The sequence below is a fragment of the Rhinopithecus roxellana genome, chromosome 5, assembly GCF_007565055.1.
Source record: "Rhinopithecus roxellana isolate Shanxi Qingling chromosome 5, ASM756505v1, whole genome shotgun sequence".
Taxonomy (NCBI): Eukaryota; Metazoa; Chordata; class Mammalia; order Primates; family Cercopithecidae; genus Rhinopithecus; species Rhinopithecus roxellana.
In genome coordinates, this window is record NC_044553.1 from 30014829 (window position 1) to 30041654 (window position 26826).

A 26826-nucleotide genomic window follows, 5' to 3' on the forward strand; every position below is an offset into this window, starting at 1 on the left:
TACTTAGGATCCAGCAGGGCAGCAAATGCACAGAGTGTTCAGTTCTACCCAGGGCCGGGGGCAGTGCACACCAGCTTTCTGTGCTGATGTAATAAATGAACACCAACCTAGTGGCTTAAACAACACGACATTTTTATCTTACAGCCTTGTCACTCAGAAGTCCAACATGGGTCTCACCGGGCTTAAATGAAGGAGTTGGTAGGGCTGCCTTCCTTTTTAGAGGCGCAAGGAGAGAATTTGATCCCTTGCCTTTTCCAGCTTCTAGAGGCTGCCCGTATTCCCTGGCTTATGGCCCACTTCCTCCAGCTTCAAAGTCAGCAGCAACAGTGGGCCAAGTCCTCATGGTATGACTCTCTGACCCAGGCTTCTGCAAGCCTCTTCTCCTTTTAAGAATCCATGTGATTAGCCGGGCGTGGTGGCTCACGCCTATAATCCCAGCACTTTGGGAGGCCGAGGCAGGCACATCACAAGGTCAGGAGTTTGAGACCAGCCTGACCAACATGGTGAAACACCGTCTCTACTAAAAATATAAAAATCAGCCGGGACTGATGGCGGGCGCCTGTAGTCCCAGCTACTCAGGAGGCCGAGACAGGATAATCGTTTGAACCTGGAATGCGGAGCTTGCGGTGAGCAGAGATCGCGCCACTGCCCTCCAGCCTGGGTGACAGAGCAAGACTCCTTCTCAGGAAAAAAAAAAAAAAAAAAAGAATCCATGTGATTAATTTGGGCTCACCTGGATAATCCAGGAAACTCTCCATCTCAAGATTTGCACACATAATCACACCTATAAAGTCCCTTTTGCCACGTAAGGTAAACATGTTCACAGGTTTCAGGGCAGAACATGGACATCCTGTGGAGGCAAGTGGACATTGCTGTGTGCCTGCCACAGGGAGCGTTAAAAAACAACACTTCCTACAAGAAGTAAAGCTCGAGTTCAACTCTTAAATTTTCTTGCATCTTTTAATTTGCATTCATAATATTATTCATTTATATATCCTTGCTTTTGTCGTTTCTGCATTAATTATTTATTTCTATGTTAGAACTCAGGGATTTCTTCAATAAATGGCTGTAAAACTCCTATGGTTTGTGTTATCTTTGCTAAGAATTATAACAAAACATTTGAAAACTTCAAATCAGGCTTTGATATGGTTTGGCTCTGTGTCCCCACCCAAATCTCACCTCAAACTGTAATCCCCTTAATACCCACATGTCAAGGGCAGGACCAGGTGGAGGCAATTGGATCATGAGGGTGGTCCCCCCACCATGCTGCTCTCTTGATAGTGAGTTCTCATGGGATCCGGTGGTTTTATAAGCGTCTGGCATTTCCCCTGCTTACATTCACTCTGTCCTCCTGTCTTGTGAAGACGGTGCCTCCTGCTTCTCCTTTGCCTTTTGCCATGATTGTAAGTTTCCTGAGGCTTCCCCAGCAATGTGAAACTGTGAGTCAATTAAACCTCTTTCCTTTGTAAAGTACCCAGTCTCGGATATTTCTTCAGAGCAGTGTGAGAAGGGACTAATACAGGCTTATTTTGATGCTCCTTTAATTGTTGGTTTGACCTTGTGCCATTTCGTACACTGGACACTAATTGTGTTGGTCTTTTGCAAATTATAAATCCCACTCTGCAGGAGCAAATGTATTAACTTTTACATGCCACCTAGCCTAGAGTCATGCACAGATAATAATTAGGAGAAAATAAAAATAAGAAACTAGGCTGGGGGTGGTGGCTCATGCGTGCAAACCCAGAACTTTGGGAGGCTGAGACAGACTGATCAATTGAGCTTAGGAGTTTGAGACCAGCTTGGGCAATATGGCAAAACCCCAGGTCTACAAAAAAATACAAAAATTAACTAGGTATGGTGGTGCACGCCTGTAGTCCCAGCTAGTTGGGAGGCTGAGGTGGGAGGATCGCTTGAGCCTGGGAAGCGGAGGTTGCAGTGAGTCAAGATTGCGTCACTGCACTTCAGTCTGGGAGACAGAGTGAGACTTGTCTCAAATAAATAAAGAGTAAACATAGGGATTTCCCTATTTTTAAACCATATTAACTCACCTAAGCGTTAATCCCTCATAGACCATAAAACTGACTTTCAAAACAATAGTAGCTGCTGTTCAAAATAGCTTCAGTATTTCTCTCTCATTTGATTCCAGCCCTAATTAGAATCAATGACTTTGATGGATGAAATCCACAAGGAAGTACATAGGAAGCAGGAAGACAAGAGGGCAAGACTGGAACCTGGAGAAAAGCCAGCATTTAAAAGGAAGATGGAAGGACAGGATTGAGGAGAGGCCATTGGATAGGACAGTCTGACCTGTGTGAAAAGTATTCCTGCTGAGCTCCCAGATTCTCTTTCCTTGCCTCTTGCTTCACTGTGTTTACTTTTACCCAGAGGCTCCTCCTGGAAGCATCTCGGAACAGTTTGGGTTATTCTCAGCTACCCCTTGCCTAGTCTTTCCTGACAGGAAAAATTCTAGTCCACTCCAACTACAAATGTCAGGAGGAGAATTTGGTAGACCATCTTCTTTTTTATCTGATTTTATTTATTTGTTTGTTTAATAGAAAATATATTCATATAGTGCAACATTCAAAAGGTCAAAAGGTATTAAAAAGAGTATATTGTGAGGCAGGAGGACTGCTTGTGCCCAGGAGTTTGAGACCAACCTGGGCAACATAGTGAGGCCCTGTCTCTACAAAAATTAAAATTAAAATAAAATTAACTGGACATGGTCCTAGATTCTCTGGAGGCTGAGGTGGGAGGATTGCTTGAGCCTAGGAGGTCGAGGCTGCAGTGAGATGTGATCATGTCACTGCTCTCCAGCCTGGGCAACAGAGTGAGACCCTGTCTCGAAAAAAAAAAAAAATATATATATATATATATATATTTATATTTATATTTATATATACAGTGAAGAGTAAGTCTCCTTTCCATCCATGTCTCCCATGGATGTTCCCTGACTTTTATTACTGGTTTCTTATATATTGTAGGGAGCCAGAGATAACCTCCAACCTCTCTTTTAGCTCTTAGTGCGCTCTTCAGCTGGATGTAAAAACTACATTGACATCATGCAGGTTAACTAGAGAAAAGTATACAAATTTTATGAGTTTTACATGTGTATTGCCTCCAGTTCCGTCTCTGGTGATAAGGACTGTTTTCTCACGCTGGTATAGAGAGGGTCCCCTTCTCAGAAGAATCTTTATTTCTTGCTGTATGCAAAATTCAAACAGTATTAAAACATTCAAACAAAAGGCATTAAAACATTCAAAAAGTATAAAAAGAGTATATTGTGAGGCAGGAGGGTTGCTTGAGCCCAGGAGTTCAAGACCAGCCTGGGAAAAATAGTGAGACGCCGTTGCTACAAAAAATTTTAAAACTAGTCAGGCATGATGGTGTATACCTGTATTCCCAACTACTCAGGAGGCTGAGGAGGGAGGATCTCTTGAGCCCAGAGTTCAGCGTTACAGGGAGCTACGATCTCACCACTGTACTCCAGCCTGGGTGACCTAGCAAAACCCTGTCTCTAAAAAAAAAATAATCATAAGGCCGGGTGCAGTGGCTCACGCCTGCAATCCCAGCACTTTGGGAGGCCGATGCGGGCAGATCACTTGAGGTCAGGAGTTCGAGACCAGCCTGGGCAACATAGTGAAACCCCATCTCTACTAAAAAATACAAAAATTAGCCAGGCATGATGGTGAGTGCCTGTAGTCCCAGCTACTTAGGAGGCTGAGGCAGGAGAATCACTGGAACCCAGGAGGTGGAGGTTGCAGTGGGCTAAGATCATGCCACTGCACTCCAGTCTGGGTGACAGAGTGAGATCCTGCCTCAAAAAAATAAAATAAATAAATAAAAAATAAATAAATAAATAAATAAAATAAAAATAATAAAATGGATAATTATTATTAACTAAAGTCCATAGTTTGTCCAAATATCCTTAGTTTTTACCTAGTGTCCTTTTTCTGTTCTAGGAACTCATCCAGGGTACCACCTCACGTCTATGACTTGGCTATGACTTGGACAGCTTTGAGGAATACTGTTAAGTATGTTGTAGCTTGTCTCTCTATTGGAATGTGATGTTTTTCTTATTATTAGACTGGAGTTAAGGGTTTTAGGGAGGAAAACCACATAAAGTACCATTTCATCATCTCAAGGTTACATACCATCAACATGATTCTATCACTACTGATACTTACCTTGCTCACCTGGTTGAGGTAATGTTTATCAGGTTTCTTCACTGTAAAGTTACCCTTTTTTCTCCATTTCATATTGTATTCTTTGGAAGGAAGTCACTGTAGTCCATACTTTGGCCAGGCGTGGTGGCTCATGCATGTAATCCTAGTACTTTGGGAGGCCGAGGCGGGTGAATTGCTTGAGCTCAGGAGTTCGAGACCAGCCTGGGCAACATGGTGAAACCTTGATCTACAAAAAATACAAAAAAAGTAGCTGGGCATGGTGGCACACGCCTGTAGTTCCAGCTAATTGGGGGACTGAGGTGGGAGGATCTCTTGAGCCCAGGAGGTTGAAGCTGTAGGTCATTGAGATCACATCACTGCACTTCAGCCTGGGCAACAAAGTGAGACCCTGTCTCAAAAAAAAAAAAAAAAAAAAAAAGCTCATAACAGCTTTATTCCAAATGGCAACTTTAGAAACAACCCAGATGTCTATTAATAGGAGAGTGGGTAAATTACGTACTCACACAACTAGATACTAACTAGCAATAAGAAGAAAGCCCTACTGGAACATATAACATGGATGAATCTCAAAGATGAAAAACCTGAACACAAAGAGTAGATCCTGTATGTTACTGTAGATGGGCTAAGTGAGTGCACATAGTGCTCACTGAAGATTTCTGCAATACATGTTAACAGCCACCAGAAAGCATCCATTACAGAAGAGGGACCAAAACAATCAAGTGTCAAAATACGGCTCAAACTAATGTTTTAGCACCCTTTGGAAACTGGCACAATGGGTACACAACTGGACAGACGGGGGTTAAGCATAGGCCCAGTGGCATGGACCTCCATGCATCAAGACTGCCACCTTTGAATGTCCATCCTGTCAGCAACAAAGACCAATGCTCTATGGATGTGGCATTATTTTTGTTTTTCTTTTTCTTTTTTTTTTTTTTTTTGAGACGGAGTCTCACTCTTTCACCCAGGCTGGAGTGCAGTGGTATGATCTCGGCTCACTGCAACCTCTGCTTCCTGGGTTCAAGTGATTTTCTTGTCTCAGCCTCCCGAGTAGCTGGGATTACAGGCACATGCCACCATGCCTGGCTAATTTTTGTATTTTTAGCAGAGACAGGGTTTCGCCACGTTGGTCAGGTTGGTCTCAAACTCCTGACCTCAGGTGATCTGGCCACCTCGGCCTCCCACAGGGCTGGGATTACAGGTGTGAGCCACCTCACCCAGCCTGTGCACTGTTTTTCAAGATCAACCAGCTACTTTGCAGCAACTTGACTACTTTTTTTTTGAGACAGTCTCCTTCTGCCACCCAGGCTGGAGTACAGAGGCACAATCACAGCTCATTGCAGACTCAATCTCCCAGGCTCAAGCAATCCTCCTGCCTCAGCCTCCTGAATAGCTGGGACTGCAGGTGTGTACTACCATACTTGGCTAATTTTTTTTGTATTTTTAGTAGAGACAAGGTCTCACTATGTTGCCCAAGGTGGTCTCAAACTCCTGAGCTCAAGCAATCCTCCTGCCTTGGCCTCCCAAAGTGCTTGGATTACAGACATGAGCCACTGTGCCTGGCCGGGATGTTTCTATCCTAGAAGAGTCAGTGGTTCATTCGCATATGAACAGATACCTATTCAGCGTATGGGTTTGCCTTTCCTGCCCACAGAGCTTCAGACAGCACCAGTATCTGGGGGCTTGTCAAGTACGTGTTCTACAACATGGAATTCCACTCAGCACAGCATGTAACCAGGGAACCCACTTCACAATAAGAAAGTGCTGCAGTGGGCCAGTGACTATGGGCTACCCTGGTTGTACTGCATATTGCACCACTCAGGAGCAGCTGAGCTAATACAGTGTTGGAATGGCCTGCTGAAGGCACAGTTCAAGTGTCAGCTTTGAAGGTGGGTGCCATGCTCCAGGACGCATTGAATCAGAAACAGTCTAATCCAGAATATTTTCATCAACCCAGTAAGAAACCCCATACCCATTAGCAGTCATTCCTTACTCTCCTGTCTTCCCAACCCCTGACAACCACTAATCTACTGTTTGTCTCTGGATTTGTCTAATTCTGGACATTGGATATAAAGGGAATCATACAATATATGGTCTTTTGTGACTGGCCTCTTTCACTGAGCATAATGTTTACAAGATTTACCCATGCTATGGCACGCATCAGAATGTCATTCCTCTTTGTGGGTGCATAATATTCCATTGTATGGATAGGTATTTTATTTATCCATTCATTGGTTGATGGACAATTGGGTAGTTTCCTGTTTGGGCTATTATGAATAATGCTGCTATGCACATTTGTGTGTAAGTTTTTGTGTGTGTGTGTGAAGATGTTTCAAATTCTCTTGTGTATACACCGGGGAGGAGAATTGCTAAGTCATCTGGTAATGGATATTATCAGGAACTGCCCATCTGTTTTTTTAAAGCAGCTGTACCATTGTATATCCTCACCACTGATGTATGAGGGTTTCACTTTCTCCACATTCTTGCCAACACGTTATTCCCCATCTTTTTGATTATAGCCTTTCTGGTAGGTGTGAAGCAGTACAGTAAGTCTTCATTTAACATCATTAACCCTTGGGAACTATGACTTTAAGCAAAATGATATATAACGAAGCCAGTTTTACCATAGGCGAATTATTATAAACAAGAGTTAAGTTCGTATGGCATACTTCGCATCACAAAAACATCACCAAACTTCTTTTTTTTTTTTTTTTTTTTTTTGAGACGGAGTTTCGCTCTTGTTGCCCAGGCTGGAGTGCAATGGCGTGATCTCGGCTCACTGCAACCTCCGCCTCCTGGGTTCAAGCGATTCTTCTGCCTCAGCCACTTGAGTAGGTGGGATTAAGGCATGCGCCACCACACCCAGCCAATTTGTATTTTTAGTAGAGACAGGGTTTCTCCATGTTGGTCAGGCTGGTCTCAAACTCCTGACCTCAGGTCATCTGCCCACCTCGGCCTCCCAAAGTGCTGGGATTACAGGTGTGAGCCACCACGCCTGGCCCAAACTTCTAAATAAAGATGAAAACTCTTCTAATAATAAACACTGAAATAAATGTGAACTATACATACATTTAAGAAAGATTGATTAGGCCGGGCGCGGTGGCTCAAGCCTGTAATCCCAGCACTTTGGGAGGCCGAGATGGGCGGATCACGAGGTCAGGAGATCGAGACCATCCTGGCTAACACGGTGAAACCCCGTCTCTACTAAAAAAAATACAAAAACTAGCCGGGCGAGGTGGCGGGCGCCTGTAGTCCCAGCTACTCGGGAGGCTGAGGCAGGAGAATGGCGTAAACCCGGGAGGTGGAGCTTGCAGTGAGCTGAGGTCTGGCCACTGCACTCCAGACCGGGCGACAGAGCGAGACTCCGCCTCAAAAAAAAAAAAAAAAAAAAAAAAAAAAAAAAAAAAAAGAAAGATTGATTAAAAACAAGTAAAATAATTATTTATCTGCCTATCCTGGCGACAGCTCAGGGCACAGGGTGGGGACCACGTTGTTTCACTATGTGGTCTATTTGCCTTTTTCCTCCTCTTTGGTGGTGTACTTCTAGCAGTAAATTTTACACTAACATCTTTATGTAATATTCTCTTTCCTTAAATACTGTTGGTTTCTTAATACATGACCAATTTTGAAATTGCTTCTTACCCTGCTCCTTCTCTCTCACCATTTAGCCACTAGCTTTGTCCTAGTGTCAATGTGTGTACTTGTTGTTTTTGTTTTTTGTTTTTTTTTTTTGAGACGGAGTCTCGCTCTGTCATCCAGGCTGGAGTGCAGTGGTGCGATCTCGGCTCACTGCAAGCTCTGCCTCCCGGGTTCACGCATTCTCCTGCCTCAGCCTCCCAAGTAGCTGGGACTACAGGCGCCCACCACCACACCCGGCTAACTTTTTGTATTTTTAGTAGAGATGGGGTTCCACCGTGTTAGCCAGGATCCTGACCCACCTTGGCCTCCCAAAGTGCTGGGATTACAGGCGTGAGCCACCGTGCCAGGCCACTTGTTTTTATTTCTTGATTTGTCACCTTCAAGTGATACCTTATTTATTTATTTTTAATTTTTATTTTTTTAAGGTTACACAATAATTTATTGAGGGCCTCCTCTCCCCGCCCTTTCAGTCTCTAGGTCACTTTTCCACTTGTAGATGTTGCACGTCAGCCCTAGAAAGATGACTGGGGGCAGGGGCACTGCGTACTGTTCAGTGAGACTCATAATGTGGCTGTAACTGTCTTCCTATTATTGCAAGAACACAGCCGGCAGATCCAACTCCTCATACAGTCTTCACTGGGGCCACCTTCTTGGTCTCCTTCTCTGCCTGTAATTCTCCTTCAGGATCTGGTACCATTCCGGAGTGGCCCATTGCAGACACTGAACCACCAGCCAGCTGCATTTGCTGTCCTGTTTGTCAGTGCCAACTTTGCCGGTCACACTGGGGTCCCCAAAAGAGGTCAAAGTAATCATCCTGAATCTGAAAGAACTCTCCCTCTCCCATCTCCAGCAGGATCTTCTTGGCATTGGTGTGCTCCTTCTCACCAACAGTGCCTGCCATGTACATGGCTGCAGCTACAGGAAGGTAGAAGGAGTAGTAAGCTGCCTTGTATTTAACACTAGATTTGTACCTCTTTTTAGTGAATCTGCCAAGATCTGCATTGCCATGGGGGGCTGTGATGAGGTCCAGGGTCTGTCCAGTCTCAGTCTGATAGAAACACTGCAAGAAGAGCTGGATCAGGTTCACGTAATAGGGCTGCTCCCGGCAACAGAGCTTCAGCGGGCAGTAGATACATGCTTCCCTTCCAGAAGCATAGCATCACTGATGGTATCCAAACCCACGCCTGGCTTCTGTAACCAGCAGATCTGTCCCCAGCGGTGAGGGATGAATCCGTGATGTCATCTGCCAGCAGGAAGAAAGCTTGCAGCAGTTCCACACACCAGCCCACAGTCAGGGCCCGCTGGAGACTCTCAGCATCCTGTTTCCTCAGCTCCATCAGCTCCCGGAATGCTACTAGCACCGTCAAAGCCCAGTGATACTTGCCTCCAATGGCATTGTACTACAGGACCTCCTTGAGCTGGGTGATAGCATCTCCTGTCTCTGGGTGCCCCATCTTGTCCTCAGTCAGCACCCTAACAATCTGGGAGAAGCACTGAACGAAATCCTGCTTTTCTTGGACATAAACATCTGATCTCTGGTCTCCATTCATTCTGAGCGAGGAGCAAAGGGCTTTGTTCCTGGATGCGGGTTTCTGCTTGATACCTTTTTAATTCTGGCTAAAACCACTGATGTAATCAGTGAGTTTATTTACCTTTCTACCCACTTGCCCTTTTTCTCCTATTTTTTGTTAGTTGTAATAATTCTACATTAAAGCATCCAATTTTGTCTCTCATCCCCCCCATCTGTACAATTAAACATATGCAACACTCACCCCCAGACCTTATGCCAAGGCTTCTATAATCATTTACGATTGTCTGAAGCTGGCTCACTGGTAAATTTCTTAGGAAAAGCTCATGGGAAAAAATATTCCCTGAGTATTAGCATGCTCTGAACTGTCTGGGTGGATTTTGTACTCGGACAGTTTGTCTGGATGTGAAGATCCTTTGGTGTTGACTCTTCTGGGTTTTTACAATGTTCTCTTTCAAAATATATTCAATTTTTTCTTTTTTCCCCCAAGAAATTTTTATCTAATTATAGTTTTCCATTTGTGTTCTGTTCCATTGCTTTTTCTTTCTTCAGGGACTTCAGTTAATATATATCGAATCTTCTTTATCCTAAATCCTTTTTTTCTCCTTCCCTGCCCCCTGCATTTTTTTTTTTTTTTTTGAGTCAGGGTGTCACTCTGTCACACAGGCTGGAGGGCAGTGGCGTGATGTCAGCTCACTGCAACCTTGACCTTCTTCTCAAGGGATCTTCCCACCTCTGCTTCCCAAGTAGCTGGGACTACAGGTGCGCCACAATGCCCAGGTCTTTCCAACTTTTCCTTACTGTGCATTCCATTGGTAACTTTTCATTTTTGTATTCCTTCTTAGTCTTCATTTCTACTTTTCCCCCAAATTTCACTTGACTGATCTGGGTGACAGAGCGAGACTCCCACTCAAAAAGAAAAACAAACAAACAAAACCCTTCTTTGCCTTCAGTGTTGCCCCTCATATAATTTTTATTATTATACTTTAAGTTCTAGGGTACATGTGCATAACGTGCAGGTTTGTTACATATGTATACTTGTGCCATGTTGGTGTGCTGCACCCATCAACTCGTCAGCACCCATCAATTCGTCATTTATATCAGGTATAACTCCCAATGCAATCCCTCCCCCCCGCCCCCCATGATCGGCCCCGGTGTGTGATGTTCCCCTTCCCGAGTCCAAGTGATCTCATTGTTCAGTTCCCACCTATGAGTGAGAACATGCGGTGTTTGGTTTTCTGTTCTTGTGATAGTTTGCTAAGAATGATGGTTTCCAGCTGCATCCATGTCCCTACAAAGGATGCAAACTCATCCTTTTTTATGGCTGCATAGTATTCCATGGTGTATATGTGCCACATTTTCTTAATCCAGTCTGTCACAGATGGACATTTGGGTTGATTCCAAGTCTTTGCTATTGTGAATAGTGCCGCAATAAACATACATGTGCATGTGTCTTTATAGCAGCATGATTTATAATCCTTTGGGTATATACCCAGTAGTGGGATGGCTGGGTCATATGGTACATCTAGTTCTAGATCCTTGAGGAATTGCCATACTGTTTTCCATAATGGTTGAACTAGTTTACAATCCCACCAACAGTGTAAAAGTGTTCCTATTTCTCCACATCCTCTCCAGCACCTGTTGTTTCCTGACTTTTTATTTTTTTATTTTTATTTTTTTGAGATGGAGTCTCACTCTGTCGCCAGGCTGGAGTGCAATGGTGCGATCTCGGCTCACTGCAACCTCCACCTCCCAGGTTCAAGTGACTCTCCCACCTCAGCCTCCTGAGTAGCTGGGATTACAGGTGCACGCCACCATGCCCAGCTAATTTTTGTATTTTTGGTAGAGATGGTGTTTCACTGTGTTAGCCAGGACCGTCTCAATCTCTTGACTTTGTGATCCACCCGCCTCGGCCTCCCAAAGTGCTGGGATTACAGGCGTGAGTCACCGCGCCCGGCCCCCTCATAGAATATTTTAAAGCTTAAAACTAAAGCAACTGCTTCTAATTTTAAAAAAATTCCAGGTACCCTTTTCTCAAATGAAAGCTTACACAGAAACTCAAAAATGAAAAATCACAACTATCCAGCTTTGGCATTCTTTCCCCTCGGGCCTACGTTTCTCCCAGAATCTTTGGCACTTAGTCTGAAAATCACCAAGCTAAAAAGAAAGCAACCTCTTCATTTTACGTGAGGAGTCATGGCTCAGAAATGGAAGAAAACCACTCTGCTTATTTTAAGGCTCAATCCCAGAAGACTGATTCCAGATCGAGGGTGAGAACCGGGCATTTGGATTTTGTTAACTCTCTCTAGGTGACTGTAATGCACAGTTAAGTTTGAGGACCATCACACTAGATACATGCTGCCCAATATGGTAGCCACCAGCCACACATGACTACATTTAAATTAACTAAAAATTAAAAATTCAGGCCCTCAGTTGCACTAGCCATATCTCAAGTGTTCAATAGCCACATGAGAATAGTGACTGCCATTCCGTATGGTAAATACACACAGAACATTTCTTTTTTTTTTTTTTTGAGACGGAGTCTCGTTCTGTCACCCAGGCTGGAGTGCAATGGCGTGATCTTGACTCACTGCAAGCTCTGCCTCCCGGGTTCACGCCATTCTCCTGCCTCAGCCTCCTGAGTAGTTGGGACTACAGATGCCCACCACCACACCTGGCTAATTTTTTGTATTTTTAGTAGAGACGGGGTTCCACCATGTTAGCCAGGATGGTCTCGATCTCCTGACCTCGTGATCCACCTGCCTTGGCCTCCCAAAGTGCTGCGATTACAGGTGTGAGCCTCCCAAAGTGCTGCGATTACCCAGCCAGAACATTTCTATTACTGCAAAACTTTTCTGGATACTGCTGCTCTAGACAGCTGTCTTCATATTAGAGTGTGCATCCAAAAGGACGCAGATTGGATTGGAAGATATTTAAATATCTATTTCTATTTTTAACTGATTTTTAAATCTCCTTTTTAAAGCTATGTTTTATAATTTGCATGTATTAGTAAAGCACTGCATATAGAATATAAAATATGTGTATGTGTTTATATTCTATTTGGTATGCAAGCTTAAAAACTATTTATTGATAGAGTATATGGCTAAAAAAGTTTGGAGACCCATATATACTAAACACCTATGTCTTTTAAAACATTTGCCTGGGCTGACAAAGGTTTTGACTGGAGAGTCTTCCTAGGCACAGATTTTTATTTTTATTTATTTTTTTATTTCTTATTTTTTGGAGACGGAGTCTCGCTCTGTCGCCCAGGCTGGAGTGCAGTGGCCGGATCTCAGCTCACTGCAAGCTCCACCTCCCGGGTTTACGCCATTCTCCTGCCTCAGCCTCCGGAGTAGCTGGGACTACAGGCGCCCACCACCTCGCCCAGCTAGTTTTTTGTATTCTTTTTTTTAGTAGAGATGGGGTTTCACCGTGTTAGCCAGGATGGTCTCGATCTCCTGACCTTGTGATCCGCCCGTCTCGGCCTCCCAAAGTGCTGGGATTACAGGCTTGAGCCACCGCGCCCGGCCTGATTTTTATACTTCAAACCCAAATCCCCAAACATGAGAAGTCCTTTTTTTTTCTTTTTAAATATACACATATATTTTATTTTAAAAAGCACAAGAACATTATACAAGTTTTAGATTTACATTTTTGCAATAAAAGTTATCAATATATGCATTATTTGTATAACTTCATCATGGATGGAATTTGAATCAGTGGTATAAACATGTTGCAGTCACTAAATATAGATCATCATCACAGTGAACCAAAATGCATAGTTGTTATGAAATGACAAATGACCACTAAAAGGTGAACTCACAGCCCATACACCAATATAATAAATTAATTATACAGATATATTTTTCTTCACCATATCATTAAAACTCTCACTAGCCCCTCACCAAACATTAGAAAAACACAGTTCTGGAGCCATCCTGTTGAACCAGTGCCTTCACATACTACACTAAAGAAAATAAAGTGACTCAGTTGCTTGTTTGTAAGTAAACTTCATAACCATAATTGTTTGCAATGATTAAGGTAAATCACTAGGACATTTGAACATAATGAGAAATCCCTGGGGCTTGGGGCAGCACTGAGACATATGCTCACCTACAGTGCAAAAATCGGAATCAATCGCAATCAGTGGAACGCAATATGAAATGGGTTCTTTGGCAGTAAAGGTCTGGCTGGCCATTGCCAGATGAGTCCCTCTGTCCTCTTGAGAGTCTAACTCCAGAATTTATGAAGTTAATATAAAAAGGACTAAAAGGAAGTCCGTTTATCTTTGCTGAAGTGGGACCCATCTATTAGGGTAGAAGTCAGCATCTTCTGTTTCCTATTCTAGCCCAGATTTCCCAAACAATCCACTCAATACAATTACATAACAAACACAAATGTTCAAATACTTTCATTATTCTGGCAAATCTGACAAACTGAATACTGAATTTCCTGATCCTTACCTGTTATTTTTACAAATTATTCACTAGAGATGTATCTATTTATCCGGATACCTTCTGAATTGTAATTATTCAAGTAGAAAATCATGATTGTGATTCTGACGTCTGCTCAGGCCAATCCCTTACTGCAAGATCCACTTTTCTTTACATAAAAGGATCAAAAAAATCTAGCCCCAAATGTGCATCACGAATCACTTAGCAAATATATTTTTACTTGCCTGCCTTTGCTGAGCAAAAAGAAGGTAAGAAAACATTTACACACGTATGTGAGACACTAGTAGCCAAGGGCAAAATAGGATACAGTCTTTGAATGCATCTTTCAAGGTTCTAACATTACCCCAGAAACAACATAAAGTTAAAATGGAAGGTTTCCATTTATCTTTTGTCTGCTGTTTTATATCACAATTTCCTGATACAAAAAATAAAAGCCAGGAATCAAGAAGTCTATGCACAAATTCAGGAGAGCTCTATTATTTATAAACAAGATGGCTCAACCACAGCATGTTATAACAGGACACAGACTATTGATCACATGGCTTTTTTGGTGGTTTGTACTAGTCATAAAACCAGAGTTTATGAAAAGGTTGCACACAGACAACATCAAGGATTTGTCTTTTACAAAGATATAGAAGATTGTGGAATTGGCTTAAATCCGATTGTTCTAATTTACAGTTGTCATGATCCACTCATGTCATGATCCACTCATTGGGAGAATTTTCTTATCCTCATTCTACAAATAGTTTACATCAGAATTACAAGAGGTTTCTGAGAGTCAAATAGGATGGTACCACAATCTCCTTGCAGAACGAGATCTGCCTTTGGAAAATGTTAAGTATTATTTCAAAACTCAACAAAGCTACTGGTATTCAGAGGTGCAGAACTGCAAGCTCTTTGTACCATCAGGAATGAATAATAAATACATTACCCTAACTTTTCTTGAGTTCTACAGTGAGAAAAAATCTTTTCCACATTGGCAGAAATCATCCTGTCCACATCGAGATTGAATTTAATTTGTGGTGATAGCAGCAGGTGGCACATTAGGGGTATTTCCTTAAAAGAGAAATAATAAAAAATTTATATTTGGAATCTTTCTCAATTCAAGTATATTGCATGGTTTCTGCAATTCTTCTTTAGCTGCAAGGAAGACTATCACAGATTATTAGAATCTTGTCAGTGATCCAATGTCAGCTGAACTAAACTGGCGGGGAAAACACCAAATACAAAATTGCAGAAGAGTTAATTAACCAACATATAAAAATGTCCACAACTGTTTGACGTGACTTCATCTACCAAGTGGATGAAATGAAATGAGACAAATTATGAAGGGGAATAAATTATCTGGAAATACCAGCACATAAAACAGATTCATCTACGTCCTTTTTTCCTGTGAAGCATGTTTGCTAACTGAAAGCAATACTCCATTAAGAAATACTTTATTGATGTAAGTGAATCTGGACATGGAGCAAAAGACCCTCCAATACTTCCTCAGCCCTCAGAAAGTTTTCCATAATTCTGAATCAGCCTTTATTACTGGTCGTCATTTGTGATTGTCTTGAGGCAGAGTTGGAGCTCACAGTAACTGCCAGTTGAATCCAAATAACATCTGATTAGTCTCTTGGCTCCTAGCAATCTCTTCTATAATGCAGTGTTGTTGCCAGACCAAATGGAGCTTCCGATATCGCTCATGAGACAAATGAAGGGGGTTGCCCCTCCTTTAGGGAAAAAAGAAAAAACATGTAAGTTTGAATCTAGTAACTGCCACATCTTTATTGTCTAAATTGGTATGCACTCTTGAGATGTTCCTGGAGCTGGGAGGACTCACCAGCACAGGGCTTAAAAGGGGATATTTTCCCTTCACCATTGATCACTAAGAACTTGACAGGCTACTTAGCTAATAAAGCAGAAATATACTCCTTGACTATTCATAAAATAGGTCAGGTATACTATGGCATTATGGGACCTCACTTAAATGGTCAGTGAGGTTTATAACTTGAAGCAGCACTATTCTTTTTTGGTGGTTAGCTTGAATAGCTTTTTGGCTTCATATTGTTATCTAGCTTCAATTTATGATCTTTGCACAGTAGAGGTTAGGTCTGACATATAACACTAGGCCCTAAAATTATATTTTGCTACTCAGAGATGTTTGGTTGTAACTGTCCTTATGATATGACAAACTGGCTGGTTATCAGCAAATAACTAGCAAATAATTTAATAAAATAATTAAATTCTAGAGTTGCACAGTTTTTAACACTGTATAACAGTTAATCCAAAATGACTTAAGTCTGGCTGTTGCCAGTAATGGAGAACTGTGAGATCCTAATTCCTTTAGACATTGAAGTGCCTAGCTGGTTGGGATTTTGTTTTTTTTTTTTTTGAGACGGAGTTTTGCTCTTTTTGCCCAGGCTGGAGTGTTGTGGTACGATCACGGCTCACTGCAACCTCTGCCTTCCGGTTTCAAGCAATTCTCCTGCCTCAGCCTCCAGAGTAGCTGGGATTACAGGTGCCCGCCACGACGCCTGGCTAATTTTTTTTGTATTTTTAGTAGAGACAGGGTTTCACCATGTTGGCCAAACTAGTCTCGAACTCCTGACCTCGTGATCCGCCCGCCTTGGCCTCCCAAAGTGCTGGGATTACAGGTGTGAGTCACTGCGGCCGCCTGGTTGGGGATTTTTAAACTGCCAAATTAATTTTAAAACTCTGCTTTGTACCCTTGTGGAACAACTAAGACTATCCTCAGTCATTAACTACTTTCACCACTCTGCTTTTCTCCCTAAACCAAAGACAGGTCAAATGTCATCCCAATAGAAACAAAGCTCTGTATGATCCAAGGTCCCAAGCCCCATCTATTAAGCCTATTCTTTCTGAGCAATATTTCTTTTTTTTTTTTTTGAGACGGGGCTGGAGTGCAGTGGCCAGATCTCAGCTCGCTGCAAGCTCCGCCTCAGCCTCCGGAGCAGCTGGGACTATAGGCGCCCGCCATCTCGCCCGGCTAGTTTTTTGTATTTTTAGTAGAGATGGGGTTTCACCATGTTAGCCAGGATGGTCTTGATCTCCTGACCTCGTGATCCGCCCATCTCGGCCTCCCAAAGTGCTGGGATTACAGGCTTGAGCCACCGCGCCCAGCCTCTGAGCAATATTTCAAAGGAACAAAATTTTAGTGAACCAAAGAGTTTATTGTAAGGAGGTCTAATCTTTATCTATATGTACTTTTGAGATCACTGTCAGTCACCTCATTTTCATAAGCCATCAGTAGGACCCCAGCTCCTACCACCAGGGAAGGATACAGAAAAGTTCAGGATTATAAATATTTTGCTAATGCTCAGAAGGAAAGAAGGCTGATATAGCTGGCTAACAAAAAGTCTTAGTTGGGTAGGGTGGCTCATGCCTGTAATCCCAGCACTTTGGGAGGCCAAGGTGGGCATCTGGATCACCTGAGGTCAGGAGTTTGAGACCAGTCTGGCCAACATAGTGAAACCCCATCTCTACTAAAAACACAAAAAAAATTTAGCCGGGTGTGGTGGTGCATGCCTGTAGTACCAGCTACTTGGGAGGCTGAGGCAGGAGAATCGCTTGAACCCTGGAGGTAAAGGTTGCAGTGAGCCGAGATCCAGCCTGAGTGACAGAGTGAGAGTCTATCTCAAAAAAAAAGGTTCAAGTATTGCAATGGAAACAATATCTCTAAACCAAACTTCATCACTGGACACTACAAATGTATACTATCAGTGTCAATCCTTTTAAGCAATTCTGAAGAAATGTTGATTACAAATAATAGAACATTGAAACATTAGGATAGCTGGGGCCTTTAAAAATTTTGGAGAAATACTACCTTCAAATTTTGGAGAAGCACACAGTTGTTGAAAATTATGTGCTAAAGAATGGCATCATTTTTAATATTTAAAATTTGAAGCCATTTAAAAAAGAGCTCTTGGCCGGGTGCAGTGGCTCATGCACTTTGGGAGGCTGTGGTGGGTGGATCACTCGAGGTCAGGAATTCCAGACCAGCCTGGCCAAGATGGTGAAACCCCGTCTCAACTAAAAATACAAAAATTAGCCGGGTATGGTGGCATGTGCCTTGTAGTCCCAGCTACTCAGAAGGCTGAGGCAGGAGATTCACTTGAACCTGGGAGGCAGAGGTTGCAGTGAGCCGAGATAGTGCCACTGCACTCCAGCCTGGGTGACAGAGGGAGACTCTGTCTCCCAAAATAAATATATAAATAAAAAATAAAAGTAAAAGGTAGCTCTCAATTACTTTTTTTTTGAGACAGAATCTCCCTCTGTCGCCCAGGCTGGAGTGCAGTGGGCGATCTTGGCTCACTGCAACCTCCTGGGTTCAAGTGATTCTCCCACCTCAGCCTCCCGAATAGTTGGGATTACAGGCGCGCACCACCATGCCTGGCTAATTTTTGTACTTTTAGTAGCAACGAGTTTTCACCATGTTGGCCAGGCTGGTCTCAAACTCCTGGCCGCAAATGATCTGCCTGCTTCAGTCTCCCAAAGTGCTGGGAATACAGGTATAAGCCAAGTGTCCGGCCTCAATTACCTTTTGTGATTAAAGAACTATCACCGTTTACATACAATAATATGACTGAAATAGAAAACAAACAATATAAAAGAGAACTTACTGAAACCTTCCTATTATAAAAAAAATCTTACTTCAGGCCAGGGTCTGTTTCTCCATATTCATCCAAGTAAGGAGCTGGATAGGCACAGCCTCTGGCTTTACCTTCAACCAGGACCACTCGGCACTCTCTGATTCTGAAAGAGAAAACCAACAGGAATATGGTTAAGTGTATGTGTGCAAATGATAGGCACTGCATCAATGTTAATCTAGAGAAAAGACATGGCCAATATGTGTTAGAAATTCAGTATACAGACAATATCAACAGACAAATAGACTAAATTATGTTTTGTCTAAATAAAAGAGAACACATATTGCTATTTCTGTTGAAGCTATAGAAAAGGAGCAGTGGATTTGGTGAAATGAGATCAGTGATACTGACAGAATCTGTTGAAGGGAGGAAGCTGTCCTACTTCAGCCACAGACATCTTGGAAAATGGTGGCTGGGGTTGTTTCTATTCTAATTTCGACACAACCTGGACAGGGGAGGGAACCTCACAGAAGCACAGAATCACATCTCCTAGTCTGATAACCTCAAGTCAGACAGAATATCAACTAGGGAAGTATACCAGCTTTTCTGGCTAGAGCTCACCTGAAACACTGCAGATTAGAAAGAGCCACTGCCACCCTGAAGGCACCTGGGACTTTTATGTCTCTTGGGAAACAGACATAAAAAAGGCTTGCGTACACATGTACAGGGGCAAGTACTTTACAGAGAAATTATAAAATAAACAGCTGGGGTAAGGTAGTGGGTTTATTTGCTGTGGGTTCCCTAAAAATAGGTGTTTAGGTTTGGCTTCCATACATTCTTTCCCCTTGGTTCAAAAGATGCCTATGAGTAATGATTACATATTTCACAGTTAGAAAGACATTTGGGTTTATGTAACAGAAACTGTGTACATGAGGAGAGTGGAAAGAAAAAGGATATATATCCACTTTGAATTTTATTTCTCTGCAGGCAACTTAAACTCTTCTTTCATAAATATAGGTGACTATTTTTCTTTTTTCTCTATTTTTTTTTTCCAGACGGAGTCTCACTGTGTCGCCCAGGCTGGAGTGTAGTGGCATGATCTCTGATCACTGCAACCTCCGCCTCCCGGGTTCAAGTGATTCTCCTGCCTCAGCCTTCTGAGTAGCTGGGACTACAGGCACCCACCACCATGCCCAGCTAATGTTTGTATTCTTAGTAGACACGGAGTTTCACCATGTTGGCCAGGCTGGTCTTGAACTCTTGACCTTCTGATCTGCCTGCCTCGGGCCTCCCAAAGTGTTGGGATTACAAGTGTGAGCCACTGTGCCCAGCCATAAGTGACTATTTTTCTATCCTCAATCTTTTGCTGAAAGACTAGGAGAAATGGTGGGTTAATAGATGAAATAAAGATATCACAGGACAAACCAAAGTTAACAATTTACATGGACTTTTTTTTTTGATAGAGGATCTCACTCTGTTGCCCAGGCTAGAATGCAATGGCACGATCATGGCTTTCTGCAGTCTTGAACTCCCAGACTCAAGCAGCCCATCCACCTCAGCCTCTCAAGTAGCTGGGAAAACAGCCATGTGCTACCATGCCTGGCTAATTTTTTATAGAGATGGGGTCTTGTCATGTTGCCCAGGCTGACCTTGAACTACTGACCTCAAGTGATTCTCTTGCCTCAGCCTCCCAAAGTGCTGGGATTATAGGCATAGGTCACTGTGCCTGGCCTACGTGTACTTTGTTTATTTTTATTTATTTTAAAGAACTCATCTTCCAGGAAGATTACATTTTTTTTTTTTTTTTTTTTTGAGACGGAGTCTCACTCTGTCGCCCAGGCTGGAGTGCAGTGGCCGGATCTTAGCTCACCGCAAGCTCCGCCTCCCGGGTTTATGCCATTCTCCTGCCTCAGCCTCCCAAATAGCTGGGACTACAAGCGCCCACCACCTCGCCCGGCTAGTTTTTTGTATTTTTTTTTAGTAGACACGGGGTTTCACCATGTTAGCCAGGATGGTCTCGATCTCCTGACCTGGTGATCCGCCCGTCTCGGCCTCCCAAAGTGCTGGGATTACAGGCTTGAGCCACCGCGCCCGGCCTACATTTTAAATATGTTTTAGGACTCGAAGTTCTTTCATTATACCTGAGTATTATATAATACCAGAGCAATTAATACAAACTCTATCGTATTTAAGATTTTCCATAAATAATGGAAATATTAACAGAAACCTGTTCTTTTTTCACAGTATCTTCTCAAATGTAATTTCACGTCAGTAACAGGTTAATACTCTAACTTCTGATTGATTATTTGCTATCAACACACTGTCCCAAGAGTGACCCCCACATTGGATCCAGATTCCTTAAGTTCATCATAAAGCTTCCAGAACACTCACTACTCACTTTAGGAAAATGCAGACTCCGGCTCCACAGTGAAGTGCGTGAAAAATGCAAGCTCCGACCTCTTCCCCGTTCACAATTTCTTGGCAGCAAATGTTCTGAGAACATAGTATAGCCCCACAGAAAAGACAGAGGACAGGATGCTTTCGCTCATCATCTGCAGACCGTGGGCACCTCAAAAGGGAAGAAAACATTTAGAAAATGGTGGAAAAACAAAACAAGTATGATATATCCTGTTAGCAATCAAGCATATTTTCATCACTGACCCCTTTCCAGCAAAGGAAGCTCTTAAAACACAAGGAAACATTGAATTAGCTAATTCCTCTTTAGTATGCCCCCTAAAAGGACTTCATGGAAAATCTTCCAATTAATCCATAGTAAGACAATCTATATTACATAAATGGTGTGCTGATAATTCTCATAAAGTATGGTGGTTGAATATATGCCTTGTGATTGAGATTCACTGATAGACTCCAGTCTTCATCTGACATGCCCAAGTTACAGTTACCTGCCTCTTCTGTATTGGGTTAGTCAAGCTTGTGTCTTCAATGTTGAAGGGATATGACCTTGTAAGTATGCAATTGTTTAAAAGAAAAAAAATTACATTTTACAGTAAGGGCCCAAACACATCCCCCCTGTTTCTTTTTTTCTTTTTTTTTGAGACGGAGCCTTGCTCTGTCACCCAGATTAGAGTGCAGTGGCATGATCTCGGCTCACTGCAAACTCCACCTCCCTGGTTCAAGCAATTCTCCTGCCTCAGCGTCCTGAGTAGCTGAGACTGAAATGAGAGATTATAGCCTTTGAGTTGGCCCACCCTTCCATCTGGGAATCACAGTCTTAGGAAGAAAAAGGTGATAGTGCTGACTTGCTTGAGTCAACCAGTGTTTTATGATGAGACCATTTTACATAGTATGCTGGAGGCGTGCTATAATGCCCCACCAAGGGGGATAACGGTTATCTTTTAAAAAGGAGTTTCCCATGCTCCTCCCATCTATGCTGTACATTGAACACAATGGGAAACATCATATTCCTTAATTTGGGAAGTAGAAGATAAATGCAACCAAAGGAGCAATCCAACTAGCCCCACACTGGGGTCGGAATAAAGAACATCAGAAAGAATCTCCAATAGGGTACTGACAGCTCTTTTCCTGATCCCCCGTTTCTCAGACAGGATTAAAACAAACAAACAAAAAAAACCCAAAACAAACAAAACCCCACCTCTGTCTCCATAGGAGCAGAGGGACTCTGTGCATAGGATGAGAGGACTATTTTCACTTCCAGGAGGTTTCTCCAGAACATAGTTATAGCTCTTTTTGGATAAAGCCAACATCTTTCATCTTTAACACAGGATGGCTGAGTCTGAGTCATTAGCCATCCTACAGAGGAAAGGCAGGGAGGGAGCCTAAAGCATACCACTGAGCAGCCACTAGGGATGGCTCCATCTTATGGAAATTGGTGGTGACAATAAAACTGGAAGAGATCATAGGATTGATCTTCATTCTTTTTTTTTTTTTTTTTGAGACGGAGTCTCGCTCTGTCACCCGGCTGGAGTGTAGTGGCCGGATCTCGGCTCACTGCAAGCTCCGCCTCCCGGGTTTACGCCATTCTCCTGCCTCAGCCTCCCGAACAGCTGGGACTACAGGCGCCCGCCACCTCGCCCGGCTAGTTTTTTGTATTTTTTAGTAGAGACGGGGCTTCACCGTGTTAGCCAGGATGGTCTCGATCTCCTGACCTCGTGATCCGCCCGTCTCGGCCTCCCAAAGTGCTGGGATTACAGGCTTGAGCCACCGCGCCCGGCCTTGATCTTCATTCTTATGTGAAATCTATAAGTAGTAATATCATCCAGAAGGATCCTCACTGTGATTAATAAAGACCAACACTCTCCTCAGATCCTCCCAGGAGCCAACAACCTGATATTCTTTTTTTTTTTTTGAGACAGGGTCTGGCTCTGTCACCCAGGCTGGAGTGCAGTGGCACAGTCACAGCTCACTGCTCCCTCAACCTCCTTGGTTCAAGTGATCTTCCCTCCTCAGCATCCCGAGTAGCTGAGACTACAGGCACATGCCACCAAGTCTAGCTAATTATTTTGTATTTTTTTGTAGAGACGGGGTCTTGCCATGTTGCCCAGGCTGGTCTTGAACTCCCGAGTTCAAGTGATTCACCCACCTCAGCCTCCTAAAGTGCTGGGGTTACAGGCATGAGCCACTGTACTCGGCCAACCTGATATTCTTAATGGCTGGAAGATAATATCTATTCACCAGGCTTTTATGGTAGCAATGTAGCCCCAAGATTAGGAGAATTACTGAATTTAGAGATGGATGCAATCTTTGAAATTAATTAGCTAATTGTTAGAGGGCTGAAAGGTAAAGTGACCCAACCATTCCTTTAGATGATTGACTAGAAAGGGAGCTAGTACAGGAAGGTCAATTTTATCCTGTAACAGTGGCTAGGGTGTGACCTACTCAAGACCCTATTGGGACAGTTAACTTCCCCAACTTCATGGCTTAAAACAATAGTTATAACTAGAAAAAAGAATTTCCTGAGTCATTCTGCAGGACAGTGATTCTCAGAGCGAGTCAAAGAGGGGCTCTTTAAGACCTCAAATGATCTTTTTTTTTGAGACAGAATCTTACTCTATTGCCCAGGCTGAACCGTTGCCCAGGCTGAAGGGCAGTGGTGTGATCTCGGCTCACTGCAACCCACGCCTGCAGGTTGAAGTGATTCTCGTGCCTCACCCTCCTGAGTAGCTGCAACTACAGGCATGCGCCAACATACCTGGCTAATATTTTTGTACTTTTAGTAGGGACAGCATTTTGCCATGTAGGCCAGGCTGGTCTCGAACTCTTGGCCTTAAGTGATCCGCCTGCCTCGGCTTCCCAAAATGTTGGAATTACAGGCATAAGCCACTGCGCCTGGCCTCCAAATAACCTTAAACTGGCCAGGTGTGGTGGCTCACGCCTGTAATCCCAGCACTTTGAGAGGCCAAAGCAGGTAGATCACGAGGTCAGGAGTTCAAGACCAGCCTGGCCAAGATGGTGAAACCCTGTCTCTACTCAAACTACAAAAACTAGCCAGGAGGGGTGGCAGGTGCCTGTAATCCCAGCTACTTGGGAGGCTGAGGCAGAGAACTGCTTGAACCCAGAAGGCGGAGGTCAGAATGAGCTGATATCGCGCCACTGCACTCCAGCCTGGACAGAGCGAGATTGTCTCAAAAACAAAACAAAACAAATTTAAACTGAACTCCTTTTTTTTGGTCCTTCAAATGACAGCAAGTTATTTTACATATGACTAAGGACTACTACATGAAAGCAGTTAATTATGGCTACTAACTGGTATCCTTAAAACAAAATATAAGAGTTATGTGTATTTACTGAGATCTTGAATTTAAGTATTTTACTAAAAAGTCTGGCTGCTGCATAATGCTTAGTAACATTACAAAACTCTTAAAGGAGCCTCGGAATTCTTGAAATTTGGAAAAAGGATGATTACTTACTAGTAAATCAATAAAGTCTTGAATAGGCTTTGTTTTTCAGGCTACCGAGATTCTTGTCTTTTAATTACAAGTTACTACTTGTTTCATGTCATCATTATCAACGTGGTTTGCTATGGGAGGTGATATGATGCCTCCTGAGTATCCAGAATACATAGTTACATCAACAGAAGTTTTGACTTAGTATTTTCAAATACTAAGTCAATGCATTATGATTCAAATATGAAGTATTCACACCCCAATGGTGAAAGCAGATGTGAATATAATTCCTCCATTCGGTGGTATCTCACTGGTGGTGGTCACGATTCATGCTACTCAAATAACTGACAACATATTATAGCAAGGTAAGCATGATAAGATACAAAATTATGTTTAAGCTACAGGACATTATTTTATCATGTAGACATATGCTTAGGCTTATGCTCTCTTATAGAGGTAACTAATAGGTAACTCACACACAGCGTTAATAATGAGTACCTGTATATTGTTAACCTATTTTGTTTTCACGAGTCTTTGTTATCATCCAATTCTTTTTCCACTTGAAACGATCAGTGAAAGGGGTGAAAGGGAAAAAAAGTTTGGGAACCACTGCTTTAGAGTGGTTTGATTGAGGTTGGGGGGATGGTGCCAAAAAAGCCCAAGGGGGTGTACTCCACTCTTCAGGCTTGCTTGAACCTGAGTCATGATGCTATTACCTGTTCTGCTGTTTAATGGACTTCCATGTAAGATTTTATTTAATAAGGGTTCTTGTGGCTTGAGAGAAAAAAAAAAAAGAAAGATTAAGGAGTAATAGCATAGAAAAGGTAGCGGGGGAGCTCCAGGAATCAGTCACTCCAATCAAACAACTGTTGAGCCAGCAAGAACTGCCTGAAGCAACTTTTTTTTTCTTTTGAGACACAGTCTCACTCACTCTGTCGCCCAGGCTGGAGTGCAGTGGCATGATCTCAGCTAAGTGCAACTTTTGCCTCCTGGGTTCAAGTGATTCTCATGCCTCAGCCCCCCAAGTAGCTGGGATTACAGGTGCGCACCACCACGCCTAGCTGAGTTTTGTATTTTTAGCAGAGGCAGAGTTTCACCATGTTGGCCAGATTAGCCTTGAACTCCTGACCTCAACTGATCTACCCGCCGTGGCCTCCCAAAGTGTTGGGATTAGAGGTGTGAGCCACTGTGCCCGGCCTGAAGCAACTATTTTGGAACTCTGGAGCCTGGTGAAATACTTGCAGCATCCAGGGGAATGCTTAATAAAGGAAGCAGCTGGTAAATTTTGGTGAGTTTTGACATCTGTGTCATGGCTATCTTCCTCTAGGCCCCCAATGCCACGGCAGGCAGCCATGGGGATGACGGCCTGTTTTTCCGGTGTGGTTTGCTTGTGTCAGGGTAGACAATAGAGACCTTGTCTTCCAAAAGTTGAGGCTGTATGTTTAGATCACGCTGGTGGTTCACTGAGGCCAGCAAGGATGTGAGAAAAAAGGCACCCTCACACATTGCTGGTTGGGACATAAAATGGCGTAACCACTGTGGAAAACAGTTGGCAGCTCCTCAAAAAGTTAAACACAAAATTACCATATGACTCAGTAATTCCACTCCTGGGCATAGATCCAAAAGAAATGAAAACTTTATGTCCACAAAGAAACTTATAGATGAGTATTTTTTTAGTAGCATTATCTGTAATAGTCAAAAGGGGGAAACAACCTAAATGCCCATCTATGGATGAAGGAATAAACAAACTCTTATATATACATACAATGGAATATTTAGTCAAAAAAGGAAAAAAGTAATGACACATGCTACGACTTGGATAAATATTAAAAACATGCTAAGTGAAAGAAGCCAGGCACAAAAGGTCACATATTGTATGATTCCTTTCATATAATATATCCAGAATAGGCAAATCCATAGAGACAGAAAGTAGATTACAGATTACCATAGGGTATGGGATGAGGGGAACAGAAGTGATTAGTGAGTATAAGGTGATGAAAAAGTTTGCAAACTAAAGAGGTGGTGATTGTACAAAATTTTGAATACACTAAATGCCACTGAACTGTACACTTTATCATGGCTCATTGCATGATTTCCCCTCAACTTAAAAAAAATTGACAACCACTGTTATCAAGGATACTCAGAGGTCACTGTTAAAAAAGGAAGTTTGTGGCCAGGTACAGTGGCTCATGCCTGTAATCCCAACACTTTGGGAGGCCAGTGGGTAGGAGGATCACTTGAGCCCAGGAGTTCGAGACCAGCCTGGGTAACATATCGAGACCTTGTCTCTGTGAAAAATCAAAAACATTAGCAGGGCATGGTGGTGCCTGCCTGTAGTTTCACTACCTGGGAGGCTGAGGTGGGAGGAGCCCAGGAGTTTGAGGCTGCAGTGAGCGATGGTCAAATCACTGCACTCCAGTCTGGATAACAGAGCAAGACTCTGTCTAAACAAACAAACAAACAAACAAAACCCAAACCAAAACAAACAAAAACAAAGAAGTGTGTGAGTTATGGCATGTATCAACTGCAAGTTCAGAAAATGATTTAAAATTATACATATATATA

At 42.9% G+C, this 26826-nt stretch overlaps 1 protein-coding gene and 1 pseudogene across 1 annotated transcript in view; both read right to left on the bottom strand.

Moving 5' to 3' along the window:
- Positions 1-8370: 8370 nt before the first annotated feature.
- Positions 8371-9370, bottom strand: LOC104678495 (annotated as a pseudogene).
- A 3552-nt stretch (positions 9371-12922) lies between these two features.
- The window catches only part of UBR1 (ubiquitin protein ligase E3 component n-recognin 1), a 161211-nt gene continuing 147307 nt past the window's right edge, over positions 12923-26826 (bottom strand). The window contains exons 45-47 of the mRNA XM_010383779.2: positions 20796-20966; positions 18462-18563; positions 12923-15520 (exon numbers count right to left, since the gene is read on the bottom strand). Of these exons, the coding sequence (XP_010382081.1) occupies positions 15379-15520; positions 18462-18563; positions 20796-20966 (415 nt within the window). The 3' untranslated portion in view covers positions 12923-15378. The remainder of the gene's footprint in view (positions 15521-18461; positions 18564-20795; positions 20967-26826) is intronic.